The 13868-nt window shown below is 27.7% G+C and overlaps 1 protein-coding gene across 2 annotated transcripts in view; it reads right to left on the minus strand.

The window, feature by feature from the left end:
- Window positions 1-13868, minus strand: part of LOC136977290 (SURP and G-patch domain-containing protein 1-like) — a 55806-nt gene that overhangs the window by 5468 nt on the left and 36470 nt on the right. The window contains exons 8-9 of one of the 2 annotated variants that reach the window (XM_067272764.1): window positions 8316-8417; window positions 3214-3302 (exon numbers count right to left, since the gene is read on the minus strand). In XM_067272764.1, coding sequence (XP_067128865.1) covers window positions 3214-3302; window positions 8316-8417 — 191 coding nt within the window. The remainder of the gene's footprint in view (window positions 1-3213; window positions 3303-8315; window positions 8418-13868) is intronic. The other variant, XM_067272765.1, reaches the window with a different exon arrangement.

Here is a 13868-nt window from a genome sequence, read left to right on the forward strand (position 1 = left end):
TTTAATTTTAATATTTTGTTCAGCCTGTGAAAAAATTTTTCTTTCCAATTCGGCCCAGGGGCAAAAACTGTTGGCTGCCCCTGGTATAGATTAAACGGAATTATGTCCTATTTGTAATTTTTCAAATAAACAAATTTTATTTTCTGCCTTGCTATTGTTGAAAACGTTCACAATGATTCAGACATTCAGGTAATGACCTTGACTATTCACAAAAATGTCGTATGGGCTATTCTATTTTGTGGACATGCCATACTCTCTGTAAATAATTATGGTTTGTCCGTTTTTTTATAATGGTTTTAATTTATATAAATTTCAATCTAATTTCTTTTGTATCTGTCCTACAAGACGACTCCGGATTTTGGGGGCCTGTTTTTATGATTCAACTATCGTCTTATCTGCAGAAATATACGGTAAGTTGTGTTTGAGAATGAAATTAATAATTTTAAAATATTTACTGAATTTAATAAAATTATATTAAAAAATGATTCAATGTTATTTTCATTTTGTAAATTATATGTAAATTTTATGATAAGCTTTGTTTTAAAAAAAAATGAACAGATGGTTGTATTATACTCTACAGTTAAAATTAACTCAGATAACATTTGAAAATATTTCACTTCAATAATTGTCTGTTACCTTCAGATTTAATTAAGTCCACAAAAATAAAAAAAGATGCTGACAGTATTACAATTGTCACTAATTCAAATAGTCATAAATTAAAAGTGAAAAATGATAGACAAAAATGAAAACCATATCTAATTAAATAATTTAAAAACCAATGGGATTAGATGAAAAACCATATCTAATTAAATAATTTAAAAACCAATGGGATAAAAAGAGAGAACAAAAAAAAAAAAAAAATTAAAAAGAGAAGAATCGCCGTGGTATCTACACTATAAAAATAATTTATGTAATATCGATAGAAATAATATAAAAATATTGTATAAAGAAGAAAATTGTATAAAACGTAGAATAATAGAACATTTTTGTATAAAAGAATATGCAAATTTGATCAACCTGAATGACGGTATGCAGATAGATGCATGCTGGGAAAACATCACCCAGCATAAAAGGAACGGAGATTGTCGGAACCTACTTACCCACTGATGAGGCTTGGCGAAATGCATTTGGGGAATAGTACCAATAAAGTTATGAAAAAAGTATAACATTTTTTCGTTTCCGTTTATTTGTTTTTAACTCACTCGAAGTCGGATTTTAAAGAGTAGTTTTTCTACTTGGTTTTAACTTAAAGTTTTTTTAAAATTGAAAACCATATCATTTTAATATAAAAAAATTTGCTGAAAAATTTTCCATATTTCGATATCAATTTTAGCAATATGTCTACATTATACAAATGCAGAAATATTGTTACATTTTATGTTATCTTTACATAAAATGTACATTTACACTTAAATTCTAAAAGCATATTTGAAGTGTGCAATGCCATAATGTTGTAAATGCCAAAAAACAAACTTTTCAGGAGAGAGAAAAAATACTTTTTCTAATAAACAAACTTTAATCAAATGCTATAAAAATTATTTTAACAATTTACACTTTGGAATAAAACAATGGGTTTAATTTCAAACACCTAAGTATGATAGTAAGGAAACAAAAAAAGTTTAAAAACAGGGTTAGAGCCATAACGTTGTAAATGCCAAAATTGTGAAAGTGCTTAAAGTTGTAAATGCCAAAAACAATTGCAATCATAAAATTAATGTTTCTACAGCTGAAAAACAGTTTTGAATACCAAAAACTTACATTTAAATTATTAAACACAATTTACAAATTCAATATCAATTTTAACATTAAAAACTGGCAATAATCTATTAGTGACTGCTTCCTGGCTTCAACAATGTTGGGCCCACAGTTTTGGTACTTGAACTGGGCTATAATCTTTGTCAATTGTAATATCATTATGATAAATAAAGGAAAATATAAACAATAAGGTATTAATTTAGTGTAATAAAAGTTAAAATATATTTAAAAACTTCAAATTTGAAAGATTAAAGGAAGTCTGAATATCATTTTGAAATATCAAATAATAAGGTGATACAGGTTAACTATTAATAAACTGGCATTCAGTTATCTGGTTCTGTGTAAAAACTCACTGTGTTACAAATTGGAATAACAAAATGATGTAAATGTAAACCGTAACATTTTACGCGCCAAAAGTCACGTGGCTTGCACTTTGGCGCTTAAAACGTTATGGCTTGCACATAAATTTATCTTGAAAATATACCCTCTTAGAGTGCCACTATCACCACAATATTTTTTTGTAGGAAAAAACATTGCATTTAAAATTCATTTCTTCAATAAAACATATTTTGAGAAAAATGGCATTTACAACCTTATGGCAATGCACGCTTCATTTATTTTTAAAAATTCTCTATTCATTCTTTTGTTCTTTCAGACAACAACAAACACACCCCTCATATCTGTAAATACTATTTTGTTTCTGTGGACATATCTTCTGACTAGTACAACAGAAAATGTCAAATATCAGAAAAACAAATTTTTAATGCTATAAATTTATTTTATGAAGTGTTTCTATTTAAAATTTTTAGTGCCTAAATCAGCTTAAGTAGAAATCTCTTATCTTTAAATTATGCTCTACACAATGCCTGCTTAAGTTAATAACACAGACAATAATTTGTATCAATATTATATTTTTTCTGACACACTTTTAGAAGAATTTCAAAAATCTGTTATCTGTAATTATCAATTTTTTTTACTAGCCAATAGTAAAAAAACTATATTTTGTTAAAAGTATTACATAAATTAATCAACTTGTACAGAAATTATAAATATTAGTTAAGCTGAAATTATTATTTTAACCTTAATTTTTTTTACACATCTTTCATTCAAAGATACAATCAATCATTACATTTCAAAAGTATTTGGTAAGCAAAGAAATTTTTAATAAAAATTGCATATTTTTAACATTTTTTATGAATACAATTCAATTAACTTTCTTATAATAATATTTTTATTTTTAATTATTATTTTATATCCAATATATTACTCCAACTTCCTACAGATGACAGACAATTTCAATAATATACTTTTAATAAAATAAAAATCATATGCTGTCATTTAAATTTTATACATATAATTATATGTAATAATTATATTTTTTTCAACTTTATCTGACATTGTATAAACCATACTTAATCAAATCTATTTATTAAATGCTATTTGTAATAAATTTCTTACTTTTTGTTGATCTTCTAATTGTTTCCATTGTGAAGGAGTTAAGTCAGTATTTCCAAATACTTGCACAGCATAAGATACAAGTCCTGGATCTAAAAATTGCATTTATCTTAAATAAATATTTTATATATATATTTTTTCTTATATTTTAAGATCTCTGAATTCTAGACATTTAAAAAATATATAATTTGTATTACACCATTCAGTATATAAAAAAAAACAAATGATATAAATCAAGAAACATTTTGTTACTTCCTGTAACTGAAATCTTAACAATTCGGTTTATAACAAATTTTTTCCAGTAAGTTTTCCATTTCCAATCTTACAATCCATTTGAGTGAAGTATAACTAATATAAAACAATTTACCTTAGACAAATTGATATACATATCATGGTCATAGAAGACAGTCTGTCCAACAAAATAAACTTTTCAAGATCATTTTTGATGAGTAATTAGTCATTTTTGTTGACAATTAAGACATGATTTGATAATTGTTATGCTAGAAACATTGCCATAAAGTGAATTATGATGACTGAAATTTATATATTTAAAATGACATTCCTAGATTGACTGTAAAATGCTTTTGCTTTATTTACAGATAACAGTATTACTTGCACCATTTTTTTTACTGAATTAGAACTAAAAATGATGTCATTACCATGTTGATTTCTTTGCTTCATTTTAAAAACTCTACAGTGTAGAAATCTATTTTATATTAATTAAACTAACATTTATTATTAAATTATCTTCAAGTTAGAAAACAGTACTAATAGTGCACCTTTCCTTGAATGAGGTATAATTAATGTAAAGCAGACAATTTGACAAATATACATAGGTAGTTCAATATTGATCTGGAATTTATTGACCTGCAACCTATTCTGTACAGTAGGGAAAGTTGAAATAAAAACGGAACATGATAAATCCATCCATGGCAGACAGATGTCAGGGTATGGCATTGATGTCACAACTATAGTATATAAGCAAGACAAGATGGAGTCCATTGCTGTTAGTGCTAGCATGAAACAGTAATGTATCATGAAATTTCTCATCAATGAAAAGCCAAATAGATCGACATTCATCACAGTTTGGTGAATTGACTATCAAGTTCCACTGTCTTTGATTGGTCAGCAAATCTTTTGAAAGCAGAGAAACAGTTACTAACATTCTCCATGTTCATATGTAACCCATGCAGTGACTGAAAGGAACATTCACTGCACAGAGAAGCTCATACTGGCAAACCAGCACATGGCAAGCCTGATCTAACCACAGATAATAAATGTTGAGAGTATTGAGAGCATTATCCATGAATACTTACTGTTTCAAAAAGTGTTTGCCCAATGGGTCCCTAAAATGCTCAGCTCTGAACAGGAGAGACATCAGGTGGAAGTTGCTGGGGCCCATCTGGAAGGTTTTGCCATAAGAGTCAGACATTCTTGGATGTGATGACACGTGATGAGATCTGGATTCATCATTTCATTCCAGAGACAAAATAGTCAAGCATGTAATGCATCATTCTGATGTGTCTCTGCTAAAAAGTTCAAAATGGCTCCATCTGCTAGAAAGGTAACAGCAAGCATTTTTTGGGGTGAGAAAGATATTATCCTGATTGATTTCCTGCCACACAGTACTACAGTTCTCTGTGGAAAAAGTGCATATCTCTGTTCACAAAAAAGGATCTGGAAAAATCACTAAATACATCCAATTCTTACATAACAACACATGGCTCTATACGATGCATCTGACTATCATCATGTTGACTAAGCTAAAATGGGAAATGCTCAGTCATCTGCCCTACAGTCCTGATTTAGCTCCTAGTGATTTTCATTTGTTTGAATGAGTCCTAGGTGAAATGAAATTCTCATCAGACAAAGAACTCTAGTAGAGTGTCTGGCAGTGGGGACATGCTAAGGACAAAAACTTTTATGCTGCTAGCATCAACAAACTAGCTAAATGATGGAAAAAGTATTGATATGCAGGGAGATTATCTGAAGAAAAACTGAATACTGCCATGCTTTTTGTGTTCTTTATATTGCCATAAAAACAATGAAGTCCAGGTCAACCTTGAACCACCATCACATATACTGTATATCATGATCATAAAAAATTATTATTAAATTTAGAACTTACAAATGTATCAATTCATCACTTACAATTATAATTTTATTGTATATTCACTACTTATAACATATTGGCAATTTTCTAACTTGGAATTAATGTAATAATATTTTTATCCTTATTAATTTTAAAAAGTTATGATTAGCACTAGAACATCTAGGCACTAAGTCACATAAAACTCATATAACTATTTATATGAATTTTAGTGCCTGAATGTCACTAAAGCTTTAGTTATAATATATCATAGATTTTGCATCATCATATTTTTTCTATCACATTCTATAGATTAATATGATGATATATATATTTATAAACTCAATTCTTTGATGTTTTGAACAAAATACATACAAAAGAATTGCCATACAAAACAGAACAAATAAATTGAATTTGCTTATACTCAGTGTTAGATTTCAATTTGCTAGAGTTTATCATCATTAAGAAAATATGTTGAAGTCAGAAATATATTACTTTAATTCAAAAAATATTAATAAAGAGTAATTATCTTGTTTGGTATTTGAGAATTTAAAGAAAAAGCAGGATAATAAATTATTATTATTATTATTTTTTTTTACATAAATTCAATTTTTGCAAATTCAATATTCATGTTCCTTGTCAAAAATATAACCCTGTAAATACAGAATTTTTGTACTTTTTCTTAGAACTATACTTTATACAGTTGAACCTCTTTCATCTGATATTCAAGAGACAAAAGAATTGTGTTAGATAATTGAAGTTGTCAGATTACTGAAACATTACTCTGAAAGTGTTTAAATTAATTTATTAAAAACTTAGATTGAAAAATGAATAAAAATTTCACAAAAGCACTGAATGTCTGTTTTTAACAATAACATTTGATTTAACAATAATTTTTTTTTTGTTTTTGAGAAAACAAAAATTTTTTAAATTTTAATGCTTTACTATGGGTAATTATGTCATCATTTAATTTTATTTTTTTCTTCCACTTCTGTCTCATTATCTTTATTCATTTCCTCAAGACAATACAGTAATACCCCAAACTTACGAGATAGGTGGAACCAAGCGATTACCGCATAAGTCGGGGTATAATTTCGCATATAAATACATACAAATTATTTTTAATTGGGGCCAGAGACTAAAGAAAACAATAATTTAGAAAAAATGTTTAATAAAATCTGAGATAATACATATGTATAACAAATTATATTATTAAAATCGTAACCGAAGTTATTTTGATGTAGAAGGCTTCATAAAATCTAACAAATTCGTCTGATGACTCAAAGATTTTTTCTCCCGCAAAATTTCCTTGTAGCATGCTAAGAATTTTTTTATTTCTCATTTTTTAGAAGAAATGCACTCTTCGTTGGAGTCTATATTTTCTAAAATTTGTAACCACTTGACAAAAGGCAACTTGACAAAAGGTCTGGCTGTGAAAACTTGACTCAGGCCTTTTGTCAAGTTTTCACAGCTTCTAGAATTTTTTCTTTACCTTTTATAATTGTCCTGACCGTCAATTCTGGTAGATCAAACTTCTTTGCCAATTCACAAATTTTCATTTTTATATCGAAGTCTTTAATAATGTTAACTTCACATTCCAAAGATAAAGTTTTTCTTTTCTTATTTGTTGCAAAAGAATCAGTTCTACTTCATTTGGATGACATAGTAGAGTCTCTTAAGTCTCCGCAGATATAAGAAACACAGAAATAAATAACACAAAATAAACTGTAGCTATGCATCGATTCCGCGCGACATGTCCAAACATGTAAGCTGAACAATAGTGAGGGGGAGTGAGTAACCAAGAGTTGCGTGGCGCTTAAATAAAAGAGATTTAAAAATCGCGTAACTCCAGGTTTGTGTAAGTCGGGGTAGCGTAAGTCGAGGTATTACTGTATTTTTTATTACTGTTGTCAAAAGGCAACAAAAGTCAAAATAATTTTTTATAAAAATTATAAGTTTAATTCTTTGAATTAATGATTTTAATCATTATCTTGATGATGCTTTCTATTATTTAACATGATTACACTATAGTTCACAGTATATTCTCAATTATCCATGCATGCTTACATCTCAATAAAAATTTATGTCAGGAATACAAATATTAGCATTAAAATAAATGTGTGTTGTTAATGCTTGCTATTTAAAATGGTATATTCAGCATCAGAATTACTTCCAGAATGTCAAGGCATTAAATGGTCTAACAAGAACAGTAAGTGCAGTTGATTCTTGAACAATATGACTTTACTAACGTGCGTACTGTATTTTTTGTTTATTTAATAAATTTTAAATTATTTGATGAAAATATTTCAAATCATTTCCTTATCAAGAAATCATTAATATTGCAAAGTTAATGTTGTTTTACAATGCTATATGGCTGGCACCTTGTCATTCTCAATTAATAATACAAGAAATTGATAGTGAACTGTGAGGCACTAGTTAAATAAATTTTTCTGAAGTTTCTGTTTACATAGAAAGTTTTATTCAACTCTGATCACCTAAAGATTAATAATTAATTAGTTAATTATTGTTCTCAAAACAATAGTTTATAAATTATGAATAAAATACATACTAAATTTAATATAAAATTAAAAACTAAATAAAAGAAAAGTCAATTAGCTTTCATTAAAACAGACTTGCAGATTATCTGTGCCTCCATTACCAGCAATTAGCCTAGATAATATACTGTATTTTAGAATGTATAAAGATTACTAAGAAAAACAAACATTGAAATTCTACTTGTATTTATCATGTCAAAATATAGCTTTTACAGAAAATATTGTCATAATAAAACAATCATCATCTATGGAAAAAATAAACAACACAAATCTACAATATATTATATAAAAATAAATATTTTTCAACATTTTTGCATATATAGTTCTCCATATTTAGCAAAAATTATCATAATGATGCAGAAATATAAAGCATCTTAACAATCACAATAAGTTATTTATAATTTATAATCAACATTCTTATAAGAAAGTTGATTATAAATATTCTTAGCAGCATTTAATACCTTGTTGCACAGAAGGAGGAAGTATATTTGTTGAAGGAGTTTCTTCTTGTGGTCCCCATCTACTTTTTCGTTTTCTTTGTGCACCTTGATTATCTTCTTTATCTAAATATAAATGTAACTTTTCTTCTAAATTAAATATCAAATTTAAAATATTAAATTTTAAACTAAATTCAATAATCTTAATATAAAAAAATCTAATGATCTAATGTCACATATGTGCAATACCAAATGGTTTGATATATTCAATTCAAACATAAATTCAATTTATTGTGTGTGTGTACATATATATATATAAATAATAATATCAAACTTGATACAGAAAAAAAATCATTGGCAACTTTGAAATTTTTCAAGTTCCTAAAGAATGAATTTTCTTGTATAAACATCTTACAACTGATACTAATTCAATATCATAAAATAAATATATAATCCTTGCATATCCTATATCTATGCCTCTGCAGCAGCCATTTCAAGCATTAAAACATTATTTCTATATTTCACTATATTGGAGATATAATTATAAAATAATTGAAATGAAAAATGGACTACTGAGAAAGAACTTCCTAGATTCATACACCAAAGATACAAATGCCTATCAAACCAAAAAACATTTTTTGTATTACTTCATTTATCTTATCAAATAATAATACAAAACAATATAATTATAATAATAATGCATACTGGTCTTATAGGCTTGGCTTTTGGCCTATGAGATTGATACTGGACACATTCTAAGGATGATATACAGTAAAAAAAATTAATAATAGTAATAAATGTTAAAATAAACTGAAAAAATTACATAGAAAATAATTTTAATGTGGCTAATATCTAATACAGTGGTACCTCGTATAACGTACTTAATCCATTCCAGGTGCACGTCCATTATACGAAACGCATTTTCCCATAGAAATACATGTTAAAACATCTAATTCGTTCCGCAGCATAAAATAACCGTACTGTATCATAAGAAATGAACATGGGGTGCGTTCTTTTATTCCTCCATGTAGCTCTGTGTGAGCAACATCTGTTAAAAAATTTCCTGCGGAACGCGTTCCTAAATTTCTGTGGGAGTGTACGCCGTCAAACGGCAAAAACGGCCGCTTGTACCAGTAGTTTACGGTGGAAAGCAACATGGCGTCCTCCATAGCTCAGATAGTTTCATTTCTGGGTCCATTATATGGTTTTATGAATGAGAATTTAGAAATTGTGAAAGCGTGAGTTAGCGCACGCGGTGATGTAAGTGTCTTTACCAATTTTTTTTTTTTAGGCTATTTTGAATGCTCTTTCAACAAATAATCCATTTTGATGGTTAAATTGGGACCCTTCTTTTGCCTTTTGAAGCTCATAGTTTGGAATTATAGATTCTTCCATCACAATACTATCGATAGTGCGAGCGCCGCCATCTTTCTTTCACCGTCGTTCCTAAATGTCTACAAACAGCAGCACACTCCCATAGTAGTGGAGACGCAGAGCAACTGCTATTAAAGAACAGTCACCAATTATGCCAGAAAGTCCGTTGTTTGCAGCCAGTCTGTTGCTCGAGTCACGTAACAGAAAGTCCGTTGTTCGCAGCATCCATTATTCGAGGCATACGTTATACGAGGTACAGTACCACTGTAATATAAATTTGAGAGTCAACTGCTCAGCTCTTTGCTGTGGACAATTCTAAGCTTAGTTCAGATATACATTTATCAAGAATAAGTGAAAACAGAATGTGAAAAATGATCTATCTTCAAGGCAAATTTAATTCTCACTGATTTTACAAAAGGAAGTGAAATGAACAATTATATCTGAACAATAGCAAATGTCATTAAAACATGATAATAGCTGATAATAGCAATTTTACTTTTCCAGCTCTGTTATATACAACAGAGCTGGAAAAGTAAAATATAGTATGCAATCAGTCAAAAATTGACCTCCAAGATTTTTACATTTTTGGACTCGGGACCTTAAAACATTAAAAAATGCAAAAAAAAAAAAAAAAAAAATTTAAGGATTATTTTCTGTATGAATGGGTGTTAGTGTGTGTGGGGCACAATTTTGTTCACCCTCTTTGAAGCTTAATAACTCCTGAGTTTTTTATCGAAAATTTCTGAAATTTCGCAGAGTGGTTTGTTTATTAGGGAGATTGATGCTAATAAATTTTGGTGATTAAAGATTGATGGGGCGGGGAGATAAAAAGAATCATGTGTCATAACTTGAGTATGGTTGGACTTAAGGACAATTTTACTTGTTACTAGCATTAACAATTTTTTTTATTATATATGCTTTTTGTCATTTTATAATAATTACTCTCTCTTATCTCAAAAATTTGTTGTTTCAATTAAAGGCAATGTTTATCACTAAAAAAAAGCAAAAAAACTCAATATGTCAAAATGTATTCATGATTCAAAAACAGAAAAAATCATAGACTGACAATGCAATATTTGTTCCACTTTATGCCAGCAATTTGCTCTCTGCATAAACTAAGTTAAAACAAGATATTGGCAAAAAAAATTATTTCTATTTAATTTTTTTCCAGTTTAAAATAATTATTATTATATTATTATTATTATTTGATAAATAAAACAAGTGAATTAATATGATAAAAAATATTTTTGTCCCTCAGTAGCCAACTTTTTCAAATTAATGAGGTGTTTTGTTATATGATAAAAACTTGACTGATTGTAATAGTCAAAAGACCATCAAACAGAATGCTGAAATTTTGTTTCTTTCATGTAATTGTTGTTTAGAAAATTTCATGTGAAATTTTATATTACTGTTACCTTCTAACCCAAATTATTTAATACCAGAGTAATATATTTTTGTATATTAATGTGATTTTATAGTGTAGAAATATGTTTTTTTTTTTATTAATCAGAGTTTTAAAATGATACATAAACAAACAAAAACTGTTATAATGTCATATTTAGTTTGGATTTTGTCAACAATAAGGCAGAAGTAATGCTATTCTGTATAAATAAAATAAAATATTGCACAATCATACTATGGCTATAGTTTTGAATATAATTATGATCAGTCATCAAAATATATTTTGATGACTGATCATATATTTATATCAAATATCATATGACTGATATATATCAAAATTTTTATTATTATATATCAAAAGTTTTTCATCACTATAAAGTAATATAGTGATGAAAAAAGCAAGACATTTGCAATTTTCAAATTGCAGACCTATAAATTCCCACTGGCATCTGTCGTCTGTCCTTTCTTAATCTCAAGAATGGAGTTAGATAAATGATGGAAAATCAAGACAGAGATGGAAAGCTTAGGGACAGGGGGCCTGATTAACTATATACAAACTTCTAGTTTTGAATGGAAGTCATGTTATTTCAATTCAAAAATTTTTTCCAACATGAAGTTAGATAAATGACCAGCATAGCTCTATTGTTAATAGGAAAAGTATAGTGCACAGGGGCAAGACACTACTAAAATTGAGAGCATATATTTTAAATTAAATAAATTAAAAATATAATTAAAAATTGAAGCTTGGGATTATGACAATGTTAAAATAAATAATTGTTAGATTTTGTCTTAATCAAGTTCTCTGAAATGACATTATTTTACAAATAGGGAATAATTATCAGTTTACAAGAAATAAATTCAAATAGAAGTGTCTAAAATTATCAATTAAAGCATGAATTAAGCATAAAGAAAAGAATTGAAAAGAACTGAAGGTAATATATAAATATTAATTTTTTGGTGATTTTGGAAAAAGATGCAATGGCAAAGAATTGCAGTGTGTACAATGCACAAAGAATTTTTCACATTTTTTTTAAAAACACTATTATTGATTTTAGACACAATAAAAAGTTGTTTGTAATTAAAATTTAATATCAGCTTATAACTCATCCAATGCATTACTTGTATCCCTTTTAAACTGCCTTTTAGACATAAACAACTTAAGGATTTTCTGCAAAAAAATTACAGTACATGTATTAACTAACAAATTACACAAAAAGTTACTGTACTAATATATAAAAACTATATTATATATTAAAAATTAATTATCAGCAATTTGTCATACAGAATAATCATTTTATCGCTATCACTTGGCAACAAATAGCTTTGGATCTACTTTAATGCAATTTGAAAAATTTGTAGACCTATAAATTCTCACTGTTGTCCATCCATCTGTCTTTCCTTCATCTCAAGAATGGAGTTAGATACATAAACGATAAGACCAGATATGGAACCTTAGAGGCAGGAGGTCTCAGTTAACTATACATGAACTTCTAATATGAATTACTAGAAAACAGTACTTAGTTTGTTTTATCAAAAATTTGCATTAATGATTTTCAGGGTCAAGGTCAATGTTGTATAATATACGGAGTTAAGGATTAACAGGCAATCAAAATCTTTAAATTATAATATTTTGAATTAATTGACTAAATAAAGTTAAATAAAATAAATTAATGATCTAAATGATTTTCAAATCAAACAAAATGAGGTGGTGATAGTATTAAATAGACACCCACAATTGCTGTAAATAATCAGGCTATATATAGCCCAATTATTTACGGCAATTATGAGTGTCTATTTGCTAAGCATCAGGTTTCGGTAGATGTTTATATTAGTGATAGTATTAGCTAGCCATTTAAGTGCGCAGCAATGTATCAGAGTGCTTAAACAAAATAATGCTAAAAAAATTCAATGATTTTTTCTGTTGAAGATTGTTTGGAAAAGTAGAAAATATCTTTTATTGCTGAAAAAAAAAAAAAAAAAAAAGCCGAATTTCGCAAAAAGTAGCCAAACCTAGCATCAATGTATGCATCCCCATTATGCAAACTAGCACATGTTTGCATGGGACCACATCCATTTAAAGAAGCAGGCGTCTTTAAACTTTAACCCCTATTTTCTGAGTATGGAAGAATAGACTGTTAAAACCATACATTGAATTGCTCTACAATCAGAGGTCAAACCTGTCTGCTTTCTAGGAGAAGAAAATTATTCTCTTCAAAACAGAACATTTATTATGGTGACAAATGTGAATTATTATGGTGACCATTTATTATGGTACAAATGGTTGCTTTTTACACTTTATCAATGTGAATAATAAAATCAATGTTGGAAATAGGGTTATTTCTTGGGGTTGTGAAGGTAATTTACAGTTCGGTTTAATGAATTCTGGAAGAATTTTTGCTCGCTTTATTGCATAAAAATTAATGTTGTGACAATGGCACTTTGCCAGAGCAGTGGCAAATTTGCTTTATTGGTGTTCATACAGCCAACTTGCCTAAGTCAACTGTACTTTAAAAACAACAGAATTTAGATATAACAGTAGTTTGAAATTTTAATTATTCAAATTTTGAGCATTCTATCTAAATAAAAATTATAAATGTATAAAAAAAATTTACAATAGTTTGATTCCTTCATTATTATAATCTAACCTTTAACAACTGAAGAAAACTAACATTTATTAAATAAAATTCATATGAACTGATTTCTATTCACATAAAAAAGCCATTTTGCATTGCACATGTAACATTAAATTTCATAAATTATTTTGTTAGTTTTGAAAATATCTTGTTTTAATTAGTAATTTAG

This window comes from Centruroides vittatus, unplaced genomic scaffold (assembly GCF_030686945.1).
Source record: "Centruroides vittatus isolate TY-2023 unplaced genomic scaffold, ASM3068694v2 contig_453, whole genome shotgun sequence".
Classification (NCBI taxonomy): Eukaryota; Metazoa; Arthropoda; class Arachnida; order Scorpiones; family Buthidae; genus Centruroides; species Centruroides vittatus.